At 36.9% G+C, this 27,315-nt stretch overlaps 2 protein-coding genes and 1 long non-coding RNA gene across 3 annotated transcripts in view; all 3 read left to right on the top strand.

Moving 5' to 3' along the window:
• Window positions 1-27,315, top strand: part of LOC135322094 (ankyrin repeat domain-containing protein 26-like) — a 162,921-nt gene that overhangs the window by 5,126 nt on the left and 130,480 nt on the right. Inside the window, exon 6 of the mRNA XM_064489576.1 lies at window positions 476-1,216. Within this exon, the coding sequence (XP_064345646.1) occupies window positions 476-1,216 (741 nt within the window). The remainder of the gene's footprint in view (window positions 1-475; window positions 1,217-27,315) is intronic.
• LOC135322088 (POTE ankyrin domain family member A-like) lies at window positions 3,214-7,713 on the top strand. Its single transcript, XM_064489570.1, has 4 exons — window positions 3,214-3,444; window positions 6,514-6,547; window positions 6,828-6,969; window positions 7,703-7,713. Exons 1-4 carry the CDS (start codon window positions 3,221-3,223, stop codon window positions 7,711-7,713), a joined length of 411 nt encoding a protein of 136 aa, XP_064345640.1. The 5' UTR covers window positions 3,214-3,220.
• The window catches only part of LOC105102065 (ankyrin repeat domain-containing protein 26), a 34,131-nt gene continuing 15,990 nt past the window's right edge, over window positions 9,175-27,315 (top strand). The window contains exons 1-8 of the long non-coding RNA XR_010382407.1: window positions 9,175-9,353; window positions 10,476-10,578; window positions 11,224-11,724; window positions 13,188-13,343; window positions 19,724-20,089; window positions 20,665-20,870; window positions 22,453-22,630; window positions 26,769-26,814. This is a non-coding gene — a long non-coding RNA (ankyrin repeat domain-containing protein 26). The remainder of the gene's footprint in view (window positions 9,354-10,475; window positions 10,579-11,223; window positions 11,725-13,187; window positions 13,344-19,723; window positions 20,090-20,664; window positions 20,871-22,452; window positions 22,631-26,768; window positions 26,815-27,315) is intronic.

The following is a 27,315-nucleotide window of genomic DNA, read 5'->3' on the forward strand; positions in this document are numbered from 1 at the left end:
ATACAACTGGATGGATGCAGAGAACACATATTGAGGTAGATCACTATCATAGTATATAGTTTGCATTAAAATTTATGAATTTGTTCCTGTTTCTGATTGAAGTTAATTGATTCTGGCACCTAATAATTTACAGTTTGCCTATTCTCTGGTTATTAGTCCTTTTTTAAAAAACCTTTACATGCACTGGAGGGGCTCACTATTTAAGGTACGTGAGGTGAACTATTTTTTAGTGAGGAAGCCTCTGTAATGTTAAAAACATAATCTCTAATTCTTGGTAGATTTAACATGTATGAATTGTTTAGTTCAAACAAACAGTGACAAAGTTAGGTTTCTGAGTTCCTATCTTTCTCCTATTTCAAGGCTAAGGCAAGTTATTTTTCACTTCTTAGTTTGTGAGTAGCCAAACATAGATTAGGAAGTTTGTTAAATTTTAATTATTTTCTAATTTTTCTTTATCTGTACTTGACTACTTAAGGATAAATATGTTTTACAAGCATGTACTGTGAAAGGAAAGAAATCTGAAGGTCAAATCAGGCAGATCAATCTTTCACCTGTGCATCTGCAAAAAATGCCTGGAGAACCAGGAATGAATAAGGAACAGGACAGAAAGGACGTACCTGTATCTTCAAAACATCCTTGTGTGGAGAAGCATGAGGACATGTGGGTCAAAAAAGGCAAATTACACTGGAAAATTAATACAAAATTTATCACAAAGAAGTTAAATCAGAAAGTCAGTAAAATCCGTGAAAAATGCAAAATTACTGTTCATCGTAAGACAGAGTCACTACATGGCAACTCTGAACTACATGGTGACTTAAAGGAACTACCTTCCAGTGTGACAAAAAATATATGTGATTCTGAGGAACAAGGTGCACCTGGAGCCTCCATCTCTGTAGGATTCCAGGCGTTCCCTCAACACGAAGAGCCCACTCTGGAAAGTGTTTCCCCATCTTACTCCAAGGCTGATTCAGCAATGTATGGCTGCCAGTCATCTTCAAAATTTTATTTAAATGAAAATAAGTTAACTGAAAATGACACACAAGACACTGAACATGTTTGTGACAAAAATGAGGAGGGTTTCTTTACTGATAGAGAAAATGAAGTAAGGAACCGAGCTCGGCTGCTGCTGAAAGAAAACCAAGAAATTGATACGAAAAGAAAACAAAAAAGGAGCCAAAACACTCCCTGGAAATCAGAGATCAGACATACACCTCTGGTAAGTGGTCCAAAAAGCATTTTTGTCTTGTGGCTTGCCCAATCCAGTGAGATGAAACAAATGATTCAGACAAAAAGTCACGCTATGTCTGCAGTTTCAAATACTTATAAGAAAACCAAACCAATACAAGGCCAGCTCCAGAAGCCATTGCTTGCAGTTAACTGCGGTGCTAATAACTCTAAAATCATGGACCCCAAATTAGGAAATGTGAGTTCTTCCCTATCAAAAGGTAGCAGAACAAAGTATATCTAAAAGAGTTCCACCAAGATATGCAAAGGTTTAAGAATGAGGTAGGCATGTTACAAGTAGAATTCCTGGCTTTGGAAAAAGAAAATTCAACTTCAAAAAGAGGTAGAGGTTCCTTTGCTGCTACTCTGGTTTTTCTCTTTATCAATCATCTCTTCCATTCTGATCCATATCTGATCTGATTTTCCACTTATGAAAATAGCTTATATATAAAACGGGGATGATCTAAATATGTAATTGTGTAGAAACAGACTATTTCTGCCATCTAAATAACACGAATTCAGGGAAGTATTTTCCTGGGTTTGGTTCCTTAATCAACATTAAGTGTCTGTGTCAGTCTTTCATATGAAGTGGGAAAGTAATTCAGCTGTGTGCCACGTGACCTTCTGAGCCAGAATGAACGCAAGTGAAATGGCTTAGGAAATATAATAAGCTCAAGGTTTGTTGGTTTGTTTGTTTTTAATCTATTGGCTCAAATATAAGTTGCATTTCCATAGAATGGGAAGGAAGCAGTGACTGAGAGAAGGGATATAAGCACACACTCTCACTAAACTGATCCATTCATTGTGCTTTAGTGAGTGTGGCTTATGTGTCTTACTGATCACTGGACACTTAGAAATCCATCATGGCCACTCTGAGATATACTTAAGAACAAATACATGTGCTCCCACATATTCTTGAATCACCATCTTGGGTGTTTCTGTTGAGTCAGACCCTTACATTGTATTATTTAATAAAATGTAGTAAGTTTTGACATCATATAGGTAGTATGAACCCTCAGGGAAAAAAATCTGTATTTATCTCCAAAGGAGAAATCTTGAGTTTTGAGATGCACTGAATGGTTTTCTTCACTTCTAGTAATGGATTTTTTAAATGTGTGTGTGTGTTCTTTTGTGTGAGTGCAAAGAGTGTGAAAGGTAGACAGAAATCTGAAGCTGTTCTCCTTTAATAGAAAAAGGAGATGAGCCCTGCCACCAGCTTTGCCAAAGTCACACTTTTAACTTATCTGATCAATTTGATGAATTTATTTGGTACTTTATTAGATTCAGTGTTAGAGAATTGTATCATCTCTTTTGACACCGTGAAATGCTGAAGATTGCTGCTTTAGGGGCTTTGGACAAATCACTTGACCTTTCTTGGTTGTGTTCCCATTATCAGTAGACAGTGGGGCTAAGGTAGATCACTCACTACTCCTATGCCCTCTAGCTATAAAATGGTCATGGTTATTGAATGTGAATTTGGGAATCATTATTCCTTTTCCAGAATTCCACACTAACTGGCAATTCATCAGTTTCACTCTGCTCCTTTCGGTAAACTTGGGTTTATATATTATATTAAACACCACTTTTTTGATACCCCAGGATCCAAATGAAACAAGAATTATAAAATGTAGTGGGGAAAAGATAGCTTTAGCACAGAAAGAAGATTGTTTCCTTTGTGTTACTGAAGCGCCAAGGTGTGACATCTTCTAAGTCTGGCTGTTTAATACAATATCTAGGTGGTAAAGACAGAAGAGGACAAATTTTATGCCTTTGTCTTTTTATTTCTCTGTCTCTTTCATTCACATGCAGAGGAGTGGATGTAACAGCACAACATTAAGAAAGCCCTTTTAAAATTTTGGAAATTCTCTTTCTTTTCCTCACACAGAAAGAAGCAGAATTTACAAACATTTCAATGTCTTCAAATGATAAAATTAAAGTAAGAACAAATATATTTTAATCAACTGAAATCAGGGCAAACTCTGAGTCAAATGATAAAATGAATGGAAAGAACGTCTTTATCATGAATAAAGTAATAATTACCTTTTGTATCAAACTTTCACTAAAGGTTAAAGTAGAAGAGAACAGGAACAAAAGTGGTGAACTGGAAGGATCAGAAACCATGTGTGATGGCAACTGTTATAAAGGACGAACTCAGCGGAGGAAGAGGGGAGAAACTGATGACCAGCAGTTACCTGCTCTGCAGAAAGAAATTTCTGATAGGTAAGCGTATATCAGTATTCAATAGTAGATAATTATTATTTTCCTAGTATTGTTCAGAATTTCTTCCCAGACTCATCTCTGTACTTGCTTCCATGTATTTTGCACTCTTCCTTCCAGGTTCCAAGGACACTCTTAGATTCCAAATGCCTAATTTTGTGCTCACATTCTAATCTCTTAGGTAGAATCATTTCCTCCTGTCTCTTTTGCTCATGAACTGCTTGTTTTCCCTCTTCTGTAAAGCCTTTCTTATGCTCACTTATTACTTTCCATATGTCAGCTCTTGCGTATCACATTGTATCATAATTGTAAATCTGCCTTGAAGCAAGAATTTGTATTTCCTTGCCTATGGTTGGCACTTGATAACCATTTTGTGAATTATTAAATGACTGAAGATGGATAAGAGTTGGAATTTTTCAAAAATTGGTTTCTTAAAATTTATTAGTAGAATAATTTTTTAAAAATTGGCTTTTTTATGGATTGTTTTAAAGTAGCTCTCCTGGCTTGCCTATGAAGGAAGTAAAGAAGAATGAAAGTGGAAAACAGACATTAAAAGCATCTGTGACTTCACATGTATTTGAGAAGACTGCCTCACTGGCTGGTGGTCTCCTGCACATGAGTGACAACAGCAGTTTAAGTGAAGCAGATCTAGGTCATGACAGGGAAAATCTACAAATTCTTTACTTCTAGGTGAAGACATATTGGCAGTGATTACCTTCTCCGGAAATAGAACAGCATCATATAGTGCAAAGGCCTAGGCAAGGGATTTCTCAACTATCAGAGGAACGCTGCCGAAAGGTTAAGATGAGGACAAGTGCCTTTGACCAGAAGGCGTTTCAATAATACGTCCCCATGGAAGCCGGGCTGCAGTGAATCGGTCTAAACAGCCCCTTAGAGAACATTCACTGGGAAGGCAGGAGAGGACTGGGTGATAACTGAAGGGGGATGTGGGTCTCGTGGGGGTTCCCTTTCTTTTTTTTTTTAATACTAAGATGGTAGTTTGTAGAGCATGTCTCTCTGCTGTTGGAATTGATTCCGTAGAAGAGATGATTTTCAGTTTAACCTTGTTTGCATTTCCGGTATAAGAAAGTGTATTGATTGTACTACATTATCTTTAAAATATTCTAGTAAACGTCTATTCACATATAGTTGTTGTAAGGGCTTATTCATTGGTTCTGAAGCGTAATATTCTTACACAATTCAATATGCAGATAGTGACTTTAAAATTACACTATTGTACATAGATTTTTTTAAATTGTATACTCATAATAACTATACACACACTTAGGCCATACTGAATAGGGTTTAATCATTCCTTGATGATTCTAGATATTATAGTGTCTTTGACAGTATCATCATGGGTGGCTATGGTTTTGTATGCTATTGTAAACTATCAGATTATATTAACTTAATATTTGTTTAGATTCTAGGAAGAAGGGGAAGATTTTGTTTGTATACAATAGAATAATAAACTATTAACAGTCTATCACAGATGATTACTTTTGGATTACTAAGTTCTAAATTACAAAAGCCATCATTCCTGTACCAAAAGTGTCATTAACATGTTTTGTTTGCTCTATAAGGACATGTCAAATGCATGAACAAACAGCTGAATGGATAATGAATGCCCACTGATTAATTTCTTTAACAAAAGCAAATCTTTATTGAAAGTTGATTTCCAGTATTGCCTAGGTCTAAAGTCTTTTAATTTTTAAAAAATAGGTGTTAAGATTCAGAAATTATTATTACTATTATTTTAACTTTTTTGAGTCATAGTCATTTTACAACGTTGTGTCAAATTCCAGTCTAGAGCACAATTTTTCAGTTATACAAGAACATACATATATTCATTGACACAATTTTTTTTTTTTTTTGGTGTGAGCTACCATAAGTTCTTATATATATTTCCCTGTGCTGTACAGTATAATCTTGGTTATCTATTCTACATTTTGAAATCCCAGTCTGTCCCTTCCCACCCCCAGCCCCCTTGGCAACCACAAGTTTATATTCTATGTCTATAAGTCTGTTTCTGTTTTGAATTTTTGTTTTGTTTTGTTTTATTTTTAGATTCCACATATGAGTGATCTCATATGGTATTATTCTTTCTCTTTCTGGCTTACTTCACTTAGAATCACATTATCCAGGAACATCCATGTTGCTGCATATGGCGTTATGTTGTTGGATTTTAGGGCTGAATACTATTCCATTGTATAAATATACCACTTCTTCTTTATTCAGTCATCTGTTGGACATTTAGGCTGTTTCCATGCCTTGGCTATTGTAAATAGTGCTGCTAGAACATTGGGGTGCAGGTGTCATTTTGAAGTAGGGTTCCTTCTGGATATATGCCCCAGAAATTATTATTTATAACTATACCTAGACATAGAATAATAATAGAGATTCATTTACTACATTAGTTAAAAATACTTAAAAATAAATATTACTTTCTTAGCATATTGTGAAATGCACGTATTGAAGCCAGATTGCCTGGGTTGGAATTCTGGGCAGACACAGGGGCTTTGGCAAGTGACTTAGCCTTTCTGTGCCTCATTTTCTTCCTGGGTAAAGTACCTAATGTATTACCTATTTCCCAGGATTGTTGAGAGGATTAAAATGTCTTTAAGACATGTAAAGTGCTGATAATAATGCATAGCAGTTGCGTACTAAGTCCTCGAGAAAGCTAATTCCATGATTATTAGAAAAGGGTTTCTTTCATATTAGGACTTAAGTAATACTTTCCAAATAGGTTTTAGTGCCTTAAATACCAGTTTTTATTGAAAATGACAACAACAGGAAAATCCTGGTATATTTTTTCCTATCAAATAATGCAAGTAACCTTATGTTCTTCCTTTTTCTTTGTTTGTCCACTTGATCTAAATTTAATACATTGTTAATAATATAATTGATATACTTTCTTTGTCCTTTAATGTTATGGTTTCCATTTTTGTTCAATCCCTTGTTTTGAAAATTAATTATCAATGCAAAGATTTTATATAAAAAATAACATGTTTACATATTTCTTGTATTTTCAATATTTAGTATTTGGCTGAAATGAATTGTTTTTTTTTTTAGGTCTTCAAAGAAAACATCTGCTAAAAAGGACAAGGTATAGAAAAATATTAATTATAAAAATATTATCCTTTAGTAAAACAATTTATAAAACATAGAGTGGAAAAACAGAAAATCCTCCTTTGTTGTAGAGACATTTACTTAAAAATAATTTGCAAACACTATTGATAAAATTAGCCTTTTGACAAAAATCAGCTCTTTCAAGAAGTGTCTGTGTTTTTGCTCTCAGAAAAAGATGGATATTTATCACCTCAGTACACTGAGCATATTTTATAACTTTCTTGGAGACACTGTGAAATAGCATTATTTATTTGTAGGTCAAAGAGCAGGTGAATTCTGTGGGTGACCTCGATGACTTAACTCTGTCACCGGAAACAGCTTCTGAGGACTGCGAGTCGCCTTACCCTAATTATAAGAACACCCTGAGGCTAATCGAACGACTTGGCCTGGAGGGGAAAGGTAGGACCCCTGTATGACTACAAAGCCTTTTGAAGTATCTCGCGGTAACGTGTGCACACCTAGTGCTGCCCCAGGGAGCGCGGGTACGTAACAGTCCGCTGCGTCTCAGAAACCTGCTTTGTGTTAAAGCAGAATCAGACGTGTTGTGCGCTGCCAGCCAGGGGCTGTGACCGTTCCCACTCCCTGTGCTGTCTGTTGACTCTGACGCTCCTATGCCTTCACCCAAGGTCAGGTTATCACTACTTCCCTCCTAGAACACTGAAATCACCTCAGGACTTTTTTCTCCGCCGTTCCACCTCCTGGAACCTTGGGCTACACCGCAACCGTGATTACTAGATAGTTTGTAAAATTCAGATTTTTATTAACCCCTTGCTTAAAATCCAGCTACTGCTTCTCACATCTCCATGGTTAAAGGCCACAGTTCTCTGGATTCATCTTGTTTCATTTTATTACCCTTCTTTCCACATGAATTTTAGAATCAGTTTGTCAATGTGCGAAAAAAAAAAAAAAATAAAGTCTGCTAGTGTCCTAGAAATTAGATGTAGATTATGTTGAATCTGTAGATTAATTTGGGGAGAATTGACTTCTTAACAATATGGAATTTGTAACCCTGAACAAATTTCATTTCTCCACTTATATAGGTCTTCCTTGATTTTCTCAGTAATATTTTAGAGTTTTTAGTGTCTGGGTCTTTCCGTCTTTCATGAGTTTACCTGTATTTCTTCTTTTTCAGTGCGGTTGTAAGTAGTATATTTTTATTTGTTTGTTTGTTTTAAAATAATATAATTTAAATTTTAGTTTCTGATGATAGAAATACAGTTGATTTCTGTATACTGACTCTGTGCCCTCCAACCTGGCTGAGCCCATTGATTAGTTCTAGTAGCCTTTTTATGGATTCTCTCAGATATTCTATGTAACCAAAGGTGGTCAAGTTTTTCTTCTTTAAACTACTGTCTTACTAAAGATAGTTCATATTTAAGACTTGGAGCCAATAAATACGTTCTCTGTCACAGCTAATCAGCTCTGTCACTGTTATGACAAGAGTAGCCATAGACAATACAGAAGTTAATGGATGTGGCTGTATTTCAGTAAAACTTTATTTACCAAAGCAAGCAACCCAGCCCACAGGTTGGAGTTAGCTGACTCACACCATGTAATCATATTCCCCGCTGATTAGCAGACAGTTTTACCTCTTCATTTCCCATCCAGATGTCTTTTGGTTCTTTATTTCGCCTGATTGCACTGGCTCCAGTACAGTGCTGAATAGAAGGAGTAAGAGAAGCCATTCCTGTCCAGTTCCCCTCCTTCTGGGAAAAGCGTTCCGTTTTTCACCATTGCGCATGGTGTCAGCTGTAGAGCTGGCACAGATCTTTGTCATAGTGAAGACGTTCCCTTAGTTCCCAGTTTGCTGGAAGTTTTTATCAGCAATAGATGTTAAGGTTTGGGAAGTGCCTCTTTTTATCCACTGACATGATCATATGATGTTTCTTTATTAGTCTGTCAATATGATGAATAACATTAATTGATTTTTACGTGTTAATACAGCCCTGCATTCTTGGGATACACCTCACTTGGCCATGATGAATGATCCTGTATTGTTGGATTTGATTTGTTAATGTTTTGTTTAGAAATTTTACCTCCATTTTCATGACATTAGTTTTCTTTCTTGTAATATCTTTGTCTGGTTTTGGATTCAGGTTAGTGCTACTTCTGTAGAATGAGGACATATTTCTTTTTCTTCATTTTTTGAGGAGAATTTCTGTAGAATTGGTATTAAATTTTCCTAAAATATTGGGTAGGATTCACCAGTGTAACCATTGGGACTGCAATTTTCTTTGTGGTAAGGTCTTTAAATAGGACTTTCATTTTGGTTTTTAAGATATAGGGCTTTTTAGCTTATGTGTTCTTTCTTAATTGAGCTTTTGTAATTTCTCTGTTTCGAGGAATTTACCCACTTCATCTGAATTGTCAAATTTATTTACATAATGTTCACAATAATACTTTGTCAATCTTTTAATGTCTGCAGAGCTTAGAAGAATGTCTTCCACAGAATAGATGCTCAGTACCATCTGTTCAATGTATGGATGAGTGAATGCGAAATGCACAGTCCTTTATACACAAAAAATTACTCATTCATCTTATTTCTATTTGTGTTTTCTTCCTAATGCAGATTGTGCTACCTTATTGAAAATTCAGAATGCAGTTCATTCATTCAGAAGCTTAATAGAATGTAAAGAATCTGACTGTGAACTACTTAGAGGAAAAGTTAAAAAAATGGAAAATAAGGTTAACAAGCTACAAAAAGAGCTTTTGGAAACAAGACACATGAATTCACAGTTAGAACGTCAAAATGTGGTGTGGGAACGAGAGCTCTGCAGTATGAGGTACTGAATTCCTTAGTTTTAAAGAAATATTTGAACTCTTTATATTTAATATGAAGATATGTAGGAGAAGTCTTATGATTGCTCACTGAACTTTTGGGATTTTACAGGGGAGAAAATTTCATTAATATTGTGGAATATGAGACTCTTGGAAATAAAACAGCAATATATATATATATATATATCTCCTCATTCTATATTTCTTTAAAAAAAGATCTTTGATCCTTATCTCCCAATTGTCCCCCAGAAAGTTTATATTACTTTACATTCCCACTTGCAGAATTATGAAATGAACAATTGTCTCAAGGCAGAAACTTTAAAAAAATTATGCAGTTTTATTCTTGACATATGAATAGATGGACTAAAAACTAAAGTGGAAAGTGATTACTGGTTAATTTCTTCAGCTTCTCTCTCATGCAGAGATAAGATCAGTTCAAAGGTGTATGCTGAAAGCACAGATTACTCTTTATTGTTTAATTACTTACTATGGATCCTGCCTTGTTTCCAAAGGGATTTAAAAATGATTTACTAAATAAATAACAGTCAACAAGGTAAGTTCAAAGTGTTGCAAAAGAAGAAACATAAAGTGTAGGGCGTCAGGTAGCAGACTCCCCAGCCTCGCCTTGGATTATGCTAATTAGGGGATCTGTGTTCTGGAAAAGACATCTGTGGATGTTACCTCCCACTGTAGACCATTTAGGAATACCTGTAGTATTTCATGAAGTTGAAATTTTATTTCTCATGAACTTAAAAACTTGTTTCTAAACAGCAACTTCTCTTAATAAGTAACTAAATTCTCTGTTCTAATAAAGGAGTTATTTATGGCTATGTGGGAAAAAGGGGGTAATTTTTAACTCATAACTTACTGAATAATTGCAAAATTTCTTTCCTACACTATTCACCAGAGTTACTCTTGACTGAAATTCAGTAGCATTATGTCTTTTCATTGCTACTTTTCAAATATATATATCTTTATGAAGAGATTGAAGTGAGGAATTTAAAATGTGAGACTTAGAAATGAAAAACAAAATGAGAAGATAGAAATTCCATTAGGGTAATAAACCGGCATGTGAAGAACTAGATCATAAAATGAACTTTTTAATTTCTAACAAAATTAATTTTCAGGGAGAAACAATACAATGAACAGGTTTTCCAGAAACAGCAACTTGAAAGCACTCTCCAACCACTACAATTTGAACTGAAGAGCATAAGGAATAAACCGAGTCAGGTAAATTAGTCTTAGGAGAAAATTTCATATCTCTAACACTGTTTCATCAATAGTATTTATACTATTCTTTTGAATTGATCTATATTTTCATTTAAAGCAAATTTAAAAGTTATCTCATCCTAAATAGGAACTATGACATTTACAGCTTAACTTACTAATTTCTTGGTGTTCTTGGCATCTAGTAGATGCTCTGTGTCTTTTCTGAATGAAGGAATGGAAGGTAAATTGTTATATAATCAGAGCTAAGGCTCTTACTGAGGGGGTAGCTGTGAAGATTAGATATGAGATACAATTTTTAAGTGTAGTCAGATTTTTTCATTTTTTATTGTAAGCCTTCTGGGTTTGTTGTATTTCAGAGAAAGAAAAGCCTTTCCAGTTCTCAGCTTCTTAAACATTCTTCTGTGATTTCTTTTTTACTTTCATGGATTCACAGTCTTTAATTAAATTTTTGAACTTTTGGGGATTTCTGCTTGTATAAAGTTTGAGACTTGTATCCACCTTAAGTTTTTCCAATTGGATATCCAGTTATTGCAAACTTCTTATTGTATAAACTTAGAGATTAGTCTTTCACTTCAAAGGAAATTGTGATACGTCAGCTTATTGAGTACAGTTCAAAGAGTAAGAGATGAGTCGTTTCACTTACAGGACACAATGAATTTTGAGGTGTCTGACCCAAAAGATAACGGCGAGGTGCTTCCTCCGCAACTTCCTGAAGCTGAAAGTCAATACCGTGGCCCAGAAATTGAGCTACGTCCCAGGAGAGATGCTCTTAGACCAGTGACGGTATTAGAATGTGTGCATAGAGACCAAACCCAAGCCCAGTGTTCAAAGAAGGAAATTGAACTCTTGTATCGGCACAAACAAGGGAAAGTCAATAAATACGCTGCAAAGCAGGCATTCTTGGAGGACAGATTATGTGAACTACAAAGTGAAAACATGTTGCTTCGACAGCAACTGGAAGTTGCTCAAAATGAAGCCAAAAGTAAAAAGACAATTAATATCCGAGAGCCGTTTCCAGACCATATGAGTAAAGCCGCGCATAAACAACTTCTGATGCTGGAGGAAGGAAACAAGGAATTAATCAATGACTGCAAATGTGTAAAAGACAGAATGTATCAGTATGAAACTGACAGAGCAGAAATGCAAGTAAGTACCCAGAAACAGAACTAATTTTCAGACTTCCTCAAAGAAAATTCAAAGCAGTGTCCGATGAAAGCTAAATGTTGAAACTAGTTGAATGTTAAAAATGTGTGGGCTATAAATATATACCCTGTAAAGCAGAGTAAAAGCATATCTTGTATCCAGTAAACAAAAATTAGACCTGAGAGGTGCTTTACTTTGAGTAAATATGCCTTGTCGCCTGAAATTTTAAGAGATTAAGCTGTAAGTTGTTGACAGATACAGGCAGGTATTAGCAATTTAGTCTTATACTTCCCAAATCATTTTAATCTTTCTGTCACCGCATTTTAGTATCGTGATGAAGCAGATAAATGAAATGCTCATACCTAAAATGAGTAGTTTGAAATTAAGCTTCAGTTGTGTGAACAAAAAAAGTAAAAGGAAAGAGAGTGAGAGAGAGAGAGAAGGTTCAGTTGTGTGGATTACTTTGACAGTCAAATCCAGATTTCCCAGATGAACCGATGTGTAAATGCTGCATCTTGTAGTACTTTTCCTTCAGTAGCTTTTCATACATTTTTAGTTGATATAATTTTCTTTTTATTCATGTCAATTGGAATTAAATTCAGAAATATTTCCATCTCAAATCATGTATTGCTGTGACCTCTCCAATCCTTAAAGTCATCTACTTTTCATTCAGTCATAATTTGGGACTAATGTGAATTTTAGCAAAACTGTGTTTGCCTTAGTCTTCCCCCCATCTATTTATAATTTACTTTGAACATTTTTTCAAATAATCTGCTCACAATTCTCATTCCAAGGCTCAGTTACTGTCATTTGGATCTAAGTTTGTCCAGTACAGAGGAACTGGGGCGCTCTGTGCTGTACGAGTTTGGCAGTGGTGTCCCATTTTCAGACTGAGGAGAAGTGGCCAGAGTCCTGAGCAGCAGGAAGGCAGTGAGTGGGAGGGGTGGGGGGAGCTGTAGGAGCTGCAGTCCAGGAGGCAGGGGAGGCCAGGTTGTCTAGGGTCCCCAAAGGCCATTGGAATAACCTCATTTTTATTGTGAGATAGGAGTCTATTGGAAGGATTTAAGCATCAAATTGAATATGTGAACTCTGAAATTAAGCCTCTAATGAGAAAGAGAAAGAATGTTCCACAGTGTGGGATTTACCACCACTCATCCCACCCGCACACCACTTTCTGTTTGAGATTTCAGTGGGGGTAAAGCTCAGCCACTTCCTGGGAGGGGCAGGGAATGGCTGGTGGGGCTGCACTCATTGTCTAAGTTAACTTACTGTCAATAAGGCAGGAGGGTCATGCCTTCTGTGTCTTTAACAAAAGTCAGTAAACAGGAATGTGTACCTATGGGTAAAAGAAGGCAAATTGATATCTGTGGGGATAGTTCTCAAATTCCATATGTTGGAGTTATATATTATTAATGTAACTTAATGATGAGGTGACTTAAAAATCAGTAACAGAGTTATCCTTTTAGGCCTGTGTGAGACGGCTTCAACAAGAGCTGACTGACACCCGAAAGAAAGTGTTCATGTTGGAAGCTTCCCTGGAGGTGACAACAGCACGTCATCAGACTAATGTAGAAAATAAGACACAGGATTTAGAGAGGAAATTACATCAAATTGCAGACCAAGTATGTATGAAATTGAGCACGTCAGATGTGAATGTACAGCGCATGGTGTTATAGGACACTAGCTGTTCAGGGACAGCTTTCTTTTGCATCTTCATTATAATTACAGCTTTATTATCTTTATGATGCATTTGTTTCTTATACTTTGACTTTCATTCTGCCATTTTTTATATATTTTTTTCTTACAATATTTATCCTTAGAGAAGTTGAAAATTATAAATCTTTCCTCACAGACGTTAACTTTTTTCCTATTAAACAGTATTTTTTGAGTGATCTCTCACCACAGTGAGGCAAGCTAGATAAAAATCAGAGGATAATGATTCATGGCATGGTCCAGAAAATTGTCATGTCTCATCCTCACTTTTGTGAATGGATATAGAATCTGTGTGTATCGATTACATGGATTTCAGGATAACTTGTGCAGGAAAATCATTACACAAACCAGTTGGAGTTAGGCATTGCCTTCATTTTCTTTTCATTTTAGACGTGTTGTAAAAGCATGGAGAAGTTCAGATCGTGTAGGTACACCCAAAATAGAGAATTAAGAAAATTTTCTAGATCCTGCCTTTGGATTTTTTTTAACTTTATGGAGATATAATTCACATAATATAGGGGGGATTGTGTAACTCAACTGGTAGAGCACCTGCTTAGCATACACAAGGTCCTGGGTTCGATCCCCTATGCCTCCTCTCAAAATAAATAAGTAAAACCAAAGAACTTTCCCCCACCCCCCAAAAAAAAAAAAATTCACGTATCATATAATTCACTCATTTAGGATGCATAGTTAGTATCTCCTAGTATAATCAGAGATGTGCAACTGTCACCACAATCAATTTTAGAACATTCCCATCACCCCAAAAAGAAAGCCTGCATCCCTTAGCCATCACCCCCAGCCCCCATCTCCCTCAGCCCCCAGCAACCACCAGTCTGATTTCTGTCTCTATAGATGTGCCTGTTCTGGGTGTTTCACATGAATGGAATCACATGCTGTGTGGTCCTTCATGATTAGCTTTTTTCATCTGACATAACGTCTTCAAGGTTCATCCATGTCATAGTGCTTGTCAGTATTTTCATTTCTGTTTACTGTCAAACATTACTCGGTTGTGGGGCTAAACCATTTATCCATCCGTCAGTTGATGGACCTTTGGTTTGCCTCTGCTTTTTAGCTATTGCTAATAATGCTGCTGTGAACATTTCTGTCCAAGTTTTCGTGTAAACATGTTTTCATTTCCTTGGGGAATAGACTTAAGAATGGAAATGCTGTCGTATGGGTCATATGGTAACTCTGTTTAACCTTTTGAGAAACTGCCATAGTGTTTTCCAGAGAGGCTGCACCATTTAACATTTTTATCGAAAGTATATCATTCTCCCAATTTGTATGCATTCCTGTCAAACTCGTCATTAGCTCTCCTGGTAGTTGTGAGTTGGCATCTCCTTGTGGTTATGATTTGCATTTTTCTGATGACTAAGAATGTTGGGGATCTTTTCATGTGCTTATCCATTTGTGTATCTTCTTTGAAGACCTGTCTGTTCAGGTTTTTGCCCATTGTAAAATTGGATTGTCTTTTTTGATTGAATTGTAAGAGTTCTTTTTGTATCCTTGGTGCAAATCTTTTATCAGATGTAGGATTTTCTAGTGCTGTCTCCTATTTAGGAGCATGCTTTTTCACCTTTTGACAGTGTCTTTTGAAGAGTAGAAGTTTTTAATCTTCATGAATTTCAGTTAATCTATTTCTGTCTTTTACTATCCTATCTAAGAAACAAGTGCCAGATCCAGGCATGAAGACACACACCTGTGTTTTCTTCTAAGAATTTTGTAGTTTTAGCTCTTTCGAGTTAATTCTTATATATAGTATGAGGTAGAGGTCGAATTTTATTCTTTTGCATGTGGATATCCAGTTGTCCCATACCATTTGTTAAAAAGACTATTATTGTCTCATTCACTTAGTTAACACTTGTATTGAAAATTAATTGACCGTAAATGTGAGGGTTTCTTTTAGATTCTCAGTGGTGATGCATTGATCTATGTCTGTCCTATGCCAGTACCAAGACAGAAGTTATGAGAACACTTTCTGAGTCATGTTGCACATTACCAGTTGTTTTACATAAAAATAGAAAGTCGGTGTAGAGGATTGTCTGTAACTCTACTTCTGTGGAGATTTGCTGCTTCCTGAAGAAGCCTGTGGCCAGCTTATTCCTTGCTGACTCTGTGACATGACAGAAAGTAGGCTTGCAAAGATAAAGTCCATTCCTTCCCCCCCACACCCCATTCAGACCTTTAGTTTCTCACATAGTACCTCCCACTTCACTCCAGTTTCCATCAAATCATGGTCATGGGATCTGCTGACGCATTCTGCAATATATTTCATTATGTGGCACTCATTATACTTCATAGACTTACCCATAGGTTTCACTATCTAGAAGCAAAAGGTTAAGCCTGGAAAAGATGAATTCAACCTTCCTCTTTAGAAGCCTCTCTAACCCATCATCTTGTGGTTCACAGTGAAATTCTCTTTTGGCTTCATTCTTGTGTGTAATGCTTGTGCCGATCCTGCTCTTCATGTAGATCCTGCATTCTCAGCTCCCTGTGTCTACCTCCTTTTACTTAACAAGAGAGAAGCCTAGCTGCATTCTATAGCTTAATGCATAATTGATGAAATAAATATTTCACCGCATCCAAGGAAAAATTTTCAAGAATACAACTGTTAAAAATCAGATAATATTCAATCAGTTTATCAGAAACAGATAACAGATTAGTAATTTGAATTTCAAAAGTTCACAGCCAATCTGTGTGATATGGAGAAGCATTGTGCTACAACATAAAGGTGAGACAGTCTTACCTTCCCTTACAAACAAGCTTTAAGTATGGGAAAGGAAAAATTGTGTTTAATTTAAATACTGCCAAAGGACACTACATTTGTTTTACTACTGAGAAGATTAAAAATGGTTCCATAATATTTTATTTTCTCTCTGAGGAAAGGAAAATGAAGAGTGAGTGCCAGATTAGTAAGTTCTCAAAGCTGCCTGTCTCTTAGAGTTTCAGTTAATTGAAATGAGGTAAAAAGGCTGATTTCAGTAAACTCTTTCTAGTTGTTTTTCAATTATTAGTCTTCAAATCATATGTCTCCTTGCCTACCAGTCTTCCTTATCCTCAAAGTTGAGGGGAAATAGTAAAAAGGCATACATGCCTATTTATAAGAAATTGTAATTGAAGGGAACTCTAAAAAATCTTCCTTCTCTCTAGTTCTTAGGTCTTTCTTTAAGTTATCTGCTTCTTCTCATCAGCACTTTGTCATTAAGTTAATCTCAACGTTTATTACATTACAGTTTATAGGAGACCAATTTCTACTATATACAAGTTACATTTCTTATTATCTTTTCGCATCCATTTTTCTGTTTATCTGTTACTGCCTAACAAACTCCCCAAAGTTCAGTGGCTTAAACAAGCACTTATTTTGTTCACAATCTGCACTTAGGAAAAGTGTGGCCAAGACAGCTGGCCTCTCTTCCTCTCAGCTACAGGTGGGGCCGCTGGAAGGTGGGGGACTGGAATCACTTGAAGCTTCATCCACTGATGTCTGGCAGTTGATGTTGGCAGTTGGCTGCAGCTCTGGTGGGGCAGGCAGTTGGGTCCCCTCCCCTGGAACACCTAAGCTGTCTCTGTGGCCTGAGCTTGCCCACAACATAAGACTGGGTTCCAGGGTTAAGAGTGAGGCAGAAGCTGAAATGCCTTTTCAAACCTAGCCCTGCCGTTCACCCAGTGCCACCTTCACTGTATTCTCTCCATTAGGAGCAAGTCACTTAAGGTTGGCCCATATTCCACCTTTTTTATGGAATTAATTTTGAAAATTTATGGAGACATTCAAAAACCAGCATAATCTACTCACTAGCCACAATGCTTTCTTACTGCTTCCATATGAGAAACACCCTTATCCCTACTCAGTTCCCCAGCAGGTCTCGGTCACTATGCTGTCAGGCTCAGGCTCCAGTCCAGGGTCTTATTTACCATCTTCATCAGGTCCAGGTGGGGCTGAGGTTCCTGGGTGTGGTTTCTAGAGTACAGCCCCTTGGGTACACTCCTCTCAGTGCTGAGGCTTGAGGATAAGGAGGCTGGATTTTTACCACCACACAAACTCCCTCACTCACAGTTGGAAAATGGGAGGCACACTGGTCCGTAGCAGTTCTCAAATGCAGCCTGATGCTTGCTGCCGGCTCTTTGCTTAGGACTTAGTCCTAACCCTGGGAGGAATTCTCCTTCGCTGCCCTCTCTGAGCTCTTGGTTCTGTCCCTTTCCTGAGCAATGACCTGTGTTTACAGCTGAGTAGTTCTCTCAAGCCAGCTTCCTCCTTGTAGACCTTCTAAGAAAAACCCAAAGGCCTCTTCTCATTTTGCACTGTGTTGGTCCCTTTCAGTCCAAGCTAGCAGGCAGTGTTTTTGCTAGCACAGTTCTCTTTAAAACTTTGAGTTTCCTGTGAATTTTATCGGGGTTCATGCCATTGGAAAAGCTAACCTCACAAGTCTTTTTGAGATAAGCTCTCCATCTTGGGCTCCCTGTGGAGCTAGCTGTTGGGGGACCATGCCTTTAAAACTCTTATGCTGTTAAGAACTTTAAAGGAATTTCAGGCAGCACCTTAAATCTTTCCAAGGTCTTAACAAAGTCTTGGCTTCATCCTTAGACTGTGTTTTCCTGGCAGCACCCTAGATTTGATCTTAGCCTAGAAGCCATTTCTCTGTTTACCCATTATGTGACCATTGGGCTTGTGGCAGTGCTTTAAATGGGATACAGATATTTGAACCCAGTGAGCCCTGGTTCCTTTATATTCAATAATCTTTTTGTTTGTTTGTTTTAGCTTACCTCTCTCATCAATTTTACTTTCAACTCTTTGGTAGCAAGACACCCATTTCCTCTGGTTTCAGTGTCATTTTCTTCCCTGGCCTAGAAGCCTTTGTTCTCAGCCCTTCAAAGGCCCCCAGGCTTCCACTAACAGTCTCATGGGCACTTTGGCTTTTCATTCTTGCTTTTCTCTACATCTCTTCAGGTTCCACCTACCTCCAGGTTCAAAGGCATCCCCACATTTCTGGTTCTTTTTTAATGGCTGCACCCCATTTTTAATATCAATATCTGTGCCAGTTATTTATTGCTAATAAGTTATATAATAATCCACCTCAAAACCCAGTGACTCAAAACAGCACTTGGTTGGTTCACAAACCAGCGTTTCGACAAGGCTCAGTGGACCCAGCTTATTTCTTCTGCACTTGGAATCAAGTGGGCCCTAGAATAATCTAAAGGCTTGTTCATGCACATGTCTGGAAGTTGGAGCTGGCTTTGGTTAACTACATTCGCTGGGGCCATAGGCTGGGACAGCTGCGTGTACAAAGTCTCACTAGGTGGCCTGGGCTTCACAATGTGGTGGCTGGGTTCTAAGTGAGAGCGACCCTACAGAGTGACAGTCAGAAGCTATTTAGCCTTAGAAATCACACAGCTGTGCCCCCACATTCTGTCACCTTGAAACCAGATGCCGAGGTCAGTACATATTTCAGGGGAGGGAACTTCACAGGGGAAGTGTCAAGGAATTTGTAGAGATGTTTTACAACCACCACCTCCGCCTGCCTTGAATTCCCAAATAACCCTCCTATCTGAAGGAAAGTAGTTCTTCCCAAGTCAGTGTCACTGAAATCCCAGCAAGTTTTTTGTTTGTTTTTGTTGAGTATGTTCTCTTGTTTTGTGGAGAGTAACAAGGGATTAAAAGAATTTTGGCTTTTTAGGTTTTTTTTTAGAAAAATGTATGGGTCATCTTACTAAACCACTACACTAGGAGATGGATTTCTCCTTAACTCTGCAAGACATTCATTGCTCCTTGGGATGCAATTCAAACTAGCATAAAATATTTCTAGTTCAGAGAAAGGCTTATGGCATTAGAATCCATAGTTGTAAGATGTATTAATTGCAGTCTTATATCCAAAGACTTGTTTTGGGAGGGGTTTATTAATTCAGCCCTGAGTAACTCAATATGATCTCCCTAAATCTTTAAAAATCATGAAGAGTTAAGACTTCGGGGAGGAAGGGGTAAGAGACTTTCTACTAAGAGGTGCCTTATAGTCATTTTATGTAGGAAGGACATGAAACAATTACAGAGCAATAAGAGTGTAAAACCAACTACAAATGTATAACAAAGATGATGACAGTAAACAGTATATTTTTGTGACTCTTGGTGGTTTGAACTTTTTTCTTGATTTTCTGAGTAATATGAGTTTCTCCATTCCACAAAGTAGGTACCATTTTATTGCAACTGAATTTATTTCAATGTTCGATGCTGGGTTAGAGTTAGGATGTTCTCAGTCTGCTAACCTCATTACCAAACAATTTTATCGTCTTCATGCAGAATGCTGATCTTACAGCAAAGCTGCAGTCGACAACTTCAGCCCTTCTCCATCTGAGTGCAGAAACACAGCTCCTTCTAAAAGAGTTATTATCTATGAAAAGGATGCAAAAGAAATGTGAAACATTAGAGGAGGAGAAAAAGAAGTTGGAAGAAGAAGTAGTAAACCTCAAACATCACCTAGAAGTGAACACAGTGGAACGCAGTCAAGTGGAGCAGTACAAACAGGAGATTGAAGAGCGAGCAAGATGGGATGTAGCCGAAAAATTGACAGAACTCAGTCAAGTCGTGCAGTGCAAGAGGGAGGCTGAAGAGCGAGCAAAACAGGATGTGGCAGGAATGTTGAAAGAACTCAGCCAGTTTTTACAGGTGAAGCATTGATCTCTAATGTGCTGTAATTCACTTTGCTGTGAATTACAGTTTGGATGTATACATTTTATGTTTCCTCTACTTCCTATATAGCAGTTTGTTCTGTAGATTTCTGGAATGAAGGCCGCATTTGTTACTCCCTTTAAAGAATTCAATTTCCATCATTACTATCATTAAATTGATCTTTCAGAACAATTCTCACTAGAGAATCATTTTTATGGCCAATTGGTGTAAATGAAGACTCCTAGGAGGAAAAGAAAATATTGTGATTTAAATATTGTACCACACTCTTTGATTACTCTTAGGTTTTATTGTTCAATTTTTAAAATTTCTAGTTGATCCTACTATTCTTTGAACTATCACATTACATGAGTACTGATATAAGAGTGATTCAAATTTAATTTCATAATTCAGATTTAATTCACTTGACATCGATGATAAGTACTTTAAAGTTCAGCTTTTTTACATTTAAAATTGCTGTCTGAATCATTGACTCAAAACTAAAGAGAACAAATACACTGCAATTACTCAGGCTATAATTATTTTTAAAATTGTATCCTTTTAATTCACTTTAGACACAAGCAGCGTACGAAGAAAACTTGTTAAGAGAATATAAAAATGCTTCAATAAGTCAAATGAAGCATAAAATTAAATATCTGGAATCTGAACTGAAAAGTAAAACTTTTCAGTTAGATGCTGAGAAAAAAGAACTGGAAAAATACAGACAACTGTACCTCGAAGAGCCAGAAGATAGAACATCATGGGCAAGTCAATTACACTCGTAAGTGAAAACATAGAATTATAGAGAATAATTTAGGTCATTATTTTGCTTCTAAGGCATAATTTTTACTGAGCCAGGTTCATGCGGTGAGTAGCAAGTGAAAGCTGACTAGATAGTATAATTTTGGAAAATGATGTTCGTAAATGAACTCTCCTTTAAAATGTTAGTCGAGGGCAGTTTGCATCTCCTTGCCTTTTGTTGCTTTTACATGATTTTATATTTTATATTTGCATATATTTAACCTGATCTAGTCTTTAAACTGGGGGTTTTGCAAACTTTGTAATTTAGACAGCCATATTATCACAAAATTTCTAGCTGGAATTCCCATAAATAGAAATGTTAATGCGTTTAAAGTTAACTGTGTTTTGGAAGAGTACAATTTAAACCCAAGGGGCTCCATTCTGGTGTTTGGTGAATTTACTTTCTTGATTGTGATATTTGGTATCACCACTAGTGGGCACCCTGAGACGAATTACTGTATCCTTCTAAATTTGTCTCCGCTACGTAAAGACATGCTTGGGGAATAGGGGGAAACTAACAAAGGGGTGAAGGTCATTATAGTAGTTCATGAAGTGGCTAAAAAGAATACGGTGGCCTGCCCGAGGGGGTGTGTGGAAGACAGAAAGGGCAGGTCCCTCCTCTAGTGCCTGAGTAACAATGTTGTAAGCTACAGGTCTCCCCGGTATCCAAAAGTAGAGTGTTCCTATGAAAGTTGTCTGTGTAAAGCAAAGAGGCAGTTACCTTAGGACACATCTTGCTGGTGGATGCACAAAATAAATATGCATAAAGCACAGGAGCTCACAGACACAGTCCAAAGCCGAGGCTGCGTGATGCCGGGATACTGAGTGTGGTTCTGGGGAAGGAGCTCGGTGGAGCCCCTCTTGCTTCTCGGGGTGCGTGTTGCCCTTCTGATGGCTCGGGCTAAAACAAACACCCAGCGCTATTCTGGCTTTTTGCTTTTTTTTTTCATAAAAGTGAAAATGCGCTTGAGAGTTTTTTCGTTATGGAAAACAGGTGCTGATAAAAGCGAAGTAACAAAGTGAGCTTTGGGAAATTGGGGGACACTTGAAATTGCCCCTGGCGCTGTCACAGTTTATTCCCATCACCGACTCTGCCATCTGGTGCCCCCCAGAGGTGGTGGCTCTAAACTGTTCCTCAGTGCCGCATGCTTAATTTCTCCCAGGTAATGAGTGAAATGTGTACAGAAGGGTGGTGAAAGCAAACACTTGATAATGGCTTTGAGGGATGGTTTATTTTTTATTTCTAAACTGGTTTCTTGAGGGCAAGTATGTCTAGATGCAGCTGGTGCAGAAGGCAGAGGGGGTCCCCTGTGGAGGCATCTCCATCTCTGACTCTCCCCACTTTGAAGTACTTGTTAGTTAAGGGCCCCCCCAGGAGCATATGTCCTTCTTTAGGACAGTTTTAAACTGTAATTGTTTACAGTAGGTCTGCGCTGACGTATTTTCGTTGCCAAAACACAGTTTAATGGGATAATCTGTTTACTATTACAGCAAATTTAAAAATACACATCACTTAGGAAAAAAATGAAATGAATGAAATCTGTGTTTTGCAATCCTCACAGGATTAACGAGAGGCTGGTAGTGATGAACACTAAACTTCAGATGGCGGAAGAGTACAAGAGTTCTGTCCTCAAAACTGTTCCTACAAGGCCTGCTGAAAAATTTCATGATAGCTCAGAGCACAAATGGACTCTCACTCAAAGTACAAACTTCAGGATTTTTTCAGAACCTTCAACTAGCGTGAGTGATTGCTTGTTCAGTGTTAGTTATACTATCTTTTTTCCCCTGGGTTTCAGATTTCTGATATAATTCTTGTTTTTAATTTCATGAAATTCTGAGTTACTTATTTGACTTACACACACTAAGTAAAAGCCATAATTAATTGTACTAATAAAGAAAGGAGACAGAAATTTTATAATTTTTTAAGGCCCTGGACTTCTCATTTTCAAGAGATAACTGTCATTAACTTTATTCAATAAATGCAACTAAACTGACAAATTTTAAATTTCTTTAAAAGCTCCATTTTAAATTCTACTTCAGAAATTAAGTATCATTGCCTAATAACTAGAGATATACTTTCCAATGATTGGCTTAGTTTCTGATTGATTTCGGTTTGGCATTGGTTCATAGTAATTTTCAAGTTTTGACGCACCCCAGTTTTTCTACCCTGAAGTATAAGTAAATGGCTTTGAGATACTTAACCACATATGGATGTTTTTATTTAAAGGAATCCAAGATAAATTCTTTTTATGAATTCAATAAACTTGTAACACTGAAAACACTAAGCTGCGTTTTTAAGTTTAAAATTTTTATCACTTTCTTCTGTAAGAGTACATCCTTAATTGCTATTTTACTTGTAGCATTTTTATTTTAATTGTTATAAAATGTTTTACTGACCGATTGTACAACATTTCTGAATATGCAGTCAAGTAAACACATATTTAAATTTTTAAAATGAATTTCTCTTATGTCTCTGTCTTGCCCTCACCTGTAGAAATACCGATGTGGCAATGATAGGGAGCCTTTAAATTACAACTAGTTTCCATTGTGTATCATTGTTTTTAAAAGCCATTCAAAGCCATGCACATTGGTTTATGGTTTGATGGTGTTTTCATGATCTTCTTGATGTAGAGAAAGGTAGCATGGGCCCCTGTTAAGTGAGGTCTCAACCTGTTTTTTCTCACTTGGCTTCATGTCATAATAAAAGAAGAAAAAGCTCAGGTTTCATAGACAGTGTGGTGGGTAAATTGAGTCTAAGTGCTTCAGAGTCATGAAACTGGACTGCGTGGTATGAAACAAAATGCATGGCTAACACTTCTGTCAGTGGCTAAGCATGATGCAAAGTTGAAATGTTCCCATTAGTTGTCACCAAAAAATTGACAGTGTGTCAATTTACAGGATGATGGTGGAAGAGTGTGAGTGCAAAAGCAGTGCAAGAGAAAGCCCCGGAGGACAGTTTTTTCCTTTAATGTTCTTGGCGGAAAGAGGTGTCTACTTTTTAGTACTTCTAGATAAGTTGGAAAATCGTTTATTTTAAACTCAGTGTTGTAGTTCCAAGGTACACGTAGTTCTTCTGTGGGGCCATGGGGCCAAATCATGCTAGATGTAGCAAGGGAGATGAAAAGGCACTGCTCTGTCCAGATGCAAAGACACGTCTTCACCACCACTACGGAGCACCTCAAAGGAGTTATTATACAGTTACTGTTTACAGAATTCTTAGTCAGACGTACAGAAAGAAGGTGCCTTCTGGAATTGCTAGGGATGTAATGATTTCTGCTGGGAAAACATAAAGTAATGCTATGAGAGGTGTGAACATAGTGTTTAAAATGACAGGGAGGGATGGGTTTTTGGATGGGGCTTAACAAAACAACAGACTTCCACAGCTTTTCAGCTATGATTCCAGAAAGCAAAATGTTAAAAATGGCATTGGGATTGAATTTAACATTCTCCTTTATTTGCAAGGTTTTAACAGTTTGGACTGTTCCTACTGTGAAGTTCTAGCTTACTCAGCCTTTTTTTCTAACTTGATGGAAGTATTGCTCTAAGTCTGTGATTTCAGTCGTGCTGGTTGTTGAAGCAAGTTTTCTCCAGTTCATAACGCTTGGATTTATTGCCTCTCTTACTGCTACATGTAGTATAGCCTTGTCACTTGACATCGTTGTAGTGGTAGCAGATGGACCCCATAACTGTTTTGCTAATATTTACACTCAGATTTCACATTCTAGCTTATTTCTGGGATGTTCTCTCCTACATGTCAGAAGTAATTTTACAGTTTTAGTCAACTGTGTTATTTATAATGTTATTATAGAATACAAAAAGTTACAATTAGCCTGAGCAGATACATCACTGTTAGATTTTCTTGCACATAGAATTTTTTTCTAAGAACTGAAAACTTAATTCCAGACAATATTATAACAGACATAATTTCTCTGTTTTAAAGATTTTGTTATGTTCAAGAGTTTTAAGTATTGGTGTGCCAAACATGAAGCATGGCCACAATAGTAAATAAATATCCTTCAAATCTATTTTAAATAGGAAGACTAAATTTTAGATTGATTGATTTTTGGCTTTTGGTGTATCACTGACACTTTCAAACATTGTCTAATGATTTATTTAAGTAATTTTTAAATTTCTCAACTATCCATTCAGTTTAGCAATCCTTTTTCTAAATGGGATTATACCAGTGCACCAGAGCTAAAACGATTAATATTCCTAGGACTGTAACTTTTTACATGACACAGCACTGTGTCTCAGTAGGATCTGGTCACGTTTCTTTTACAAGTAGCCTTCCAAGGCAGGGGACATCCAATCTGAATTTTAATTCTAATCAAACTATCACAGTAGTTAAGCTCATTTCTCATAAGGCAGAGGCAGAGTTTAGTGACCTTGTTTCTGGTATCAGTTCTCTGCCCTGTGGACTCCCTCCTGCCCTCATTTCATTTTGTGTGAATGGACAAATGAGGAAGCGTTATCTTTTGTGAGACAATCACTTAACTTCCTCCAGTTCTTTTTCTTTCATTCACTCTTTTCCCTATACTTAATTTTTCAGCTCCTTGATCAACAAATTCTTTCTCATTTCTTTTCTCTGCAGCAAAATACATATATTTAATAGTTACAAACTGACAATATAGCCTTGCAGAGGAAAAGATAGCAATCTTCCTTTCAATTCATGTACAAGTGTGATCTACATTTTGCATACTGTTATATGAAATTATTTCAATAAAGGCTTCTCCCTTCATCTGTTCGGTGTTACTGAATTCGTAGGACCTGCCTAGCACTGTTGTCTCATTGTTGATTGCATAAGGCCTCTCTAGAATGCTCTTGTCAGACAGTGTTATGGAAAACAGTCTCTGAAAATATCGGCAAACGGTGGCCGAAAATTTTGTCTTTGCCCCTAACACTTACAAAGGCCTCGGCTCTTGTGTTACTGTTATCACCACAGTGTTTATTATGTCTGGTGGACTATTTTAGACCCTGTTTAGTGAGTGGGTGACTTTTATAAGAAAGATTTTTAAAAGAACACTCTAGATGGGGACACTTGTAGTTTGAAGTGTCCCCACATATTTCATAATTAAATACATACCTAATTAAGTCAAGTTTCAAAAAGTTGCCCCTAATTTCTAGAACAGAAACAAAGTTACAGTCAAAGAATTCTGTATTGTTTTCCTTGTTTCTAAGTCTAGGAAGTTGTAAATCAGAATCCCAGTTTGAAAACTGGTGCTAGCCTCTCCTTTTCTTTTCTTCAAGCAGCTTTTCTGACATAAATGTCTTAGTCATATACAGAGAGCAACATCCATTTGTTTAATTTGTTTGCCAGTAGAATTTTCACTTGACATTATAATAGAACCCCTTTCTTCATCTTATGTATCTACGATGCTGTGTTAAAAACATATTTAGCATAGAACAGACCTTAAAATTTTAGTTTTATAAAAGTGCAGGAATGGAAAGCTCATTTTAAGGAAAAGTCCATGAAAGTTAAAAAAAAAAACTGAACTTTTATAAAGGGCAGTTTTTCTGAGTAGTGCAAATTAATGCTTTCAGTGTAGAACATGACTTGAATTGTTTAAACTCTTTGTGCTAATAAGATTGGACATCGCCCTCAGAGATTATGTGTCTCTGACAGGGCAGTGTTTACTGTACTTTCCATCAGAGGAATCTAAGCCTTTCATATATACATTCTCTATTATCTAAAATCAAAGTAAGTAGGAATTTATTTTATTTTATTCATCTGATAATTTTTCTATTTAAGCAATCCCCAAGTTAGGTCAAGTCTCTAAAAGTATTATTTAAAGGCCACATTTCATAAGCTAGCTGTCATTCCTCTGATAGTGTTTCTTGTTTAACTTAAACATTAAAAATAATATTTGACTTATTTCAGATGCACAAGAAGTTGGGAAATAATGCAGCTAGAGAAGTAAAAGAAGGTATGTTGCCAACATTCCTGCATTTAGACATTGATTCCTGAAATGCACTGTAACAGTAAATGGCACCTCTTTCTGTTGTTTGAAAAACAGATACTACGTTAAATTTTTTGCTTACACGTATCTAATGAAAACTGTGAAAGCACAATTTCATTCATAATGATAAATATACTTATTGCTCACTTCTTCATCATGATCCATAGCTTTAAAAAAGAAGTCTGTGTTCTCTATTTCTGGCTGTACCCTTCCCCTCCTGCTGGCCCTGTGGGCCTGTCACCTGCACATGGATACTGTTCTCAGAACACATGGAGCTCATCAGCTTCTCGAGTTTCTCATAGTGACAGAGGCCAACAACCCCAGACTCAAGCAATCACAGTTCATGTAGCTGTCACCTGGTGGATGAGTTAAATTTCCTGTCATTCCCTTTGTCACTGGTGAACATTTTGCCCTCAGGAAAAACTCCAACTTTCTTAGCTTGGAGGAAAAATACCCACATCACTTTGG

The sequence above is a fragment of the Camelus dromedarius genome, chromosome 9 (genome assembly GCF_036321535.1).
Source record: "Camelus dromedarius isolate mCamDro1 chromosome 9, mCamDro1.pat, whole genome shotgun sequence".
In the NCBI taxonomy this organism is placed as follows: Eukaryota; Metazoa; Chordata; class Mammalia; order Artiodactyla; family Camelidae; genus Camelus; species Camelus dromedarius.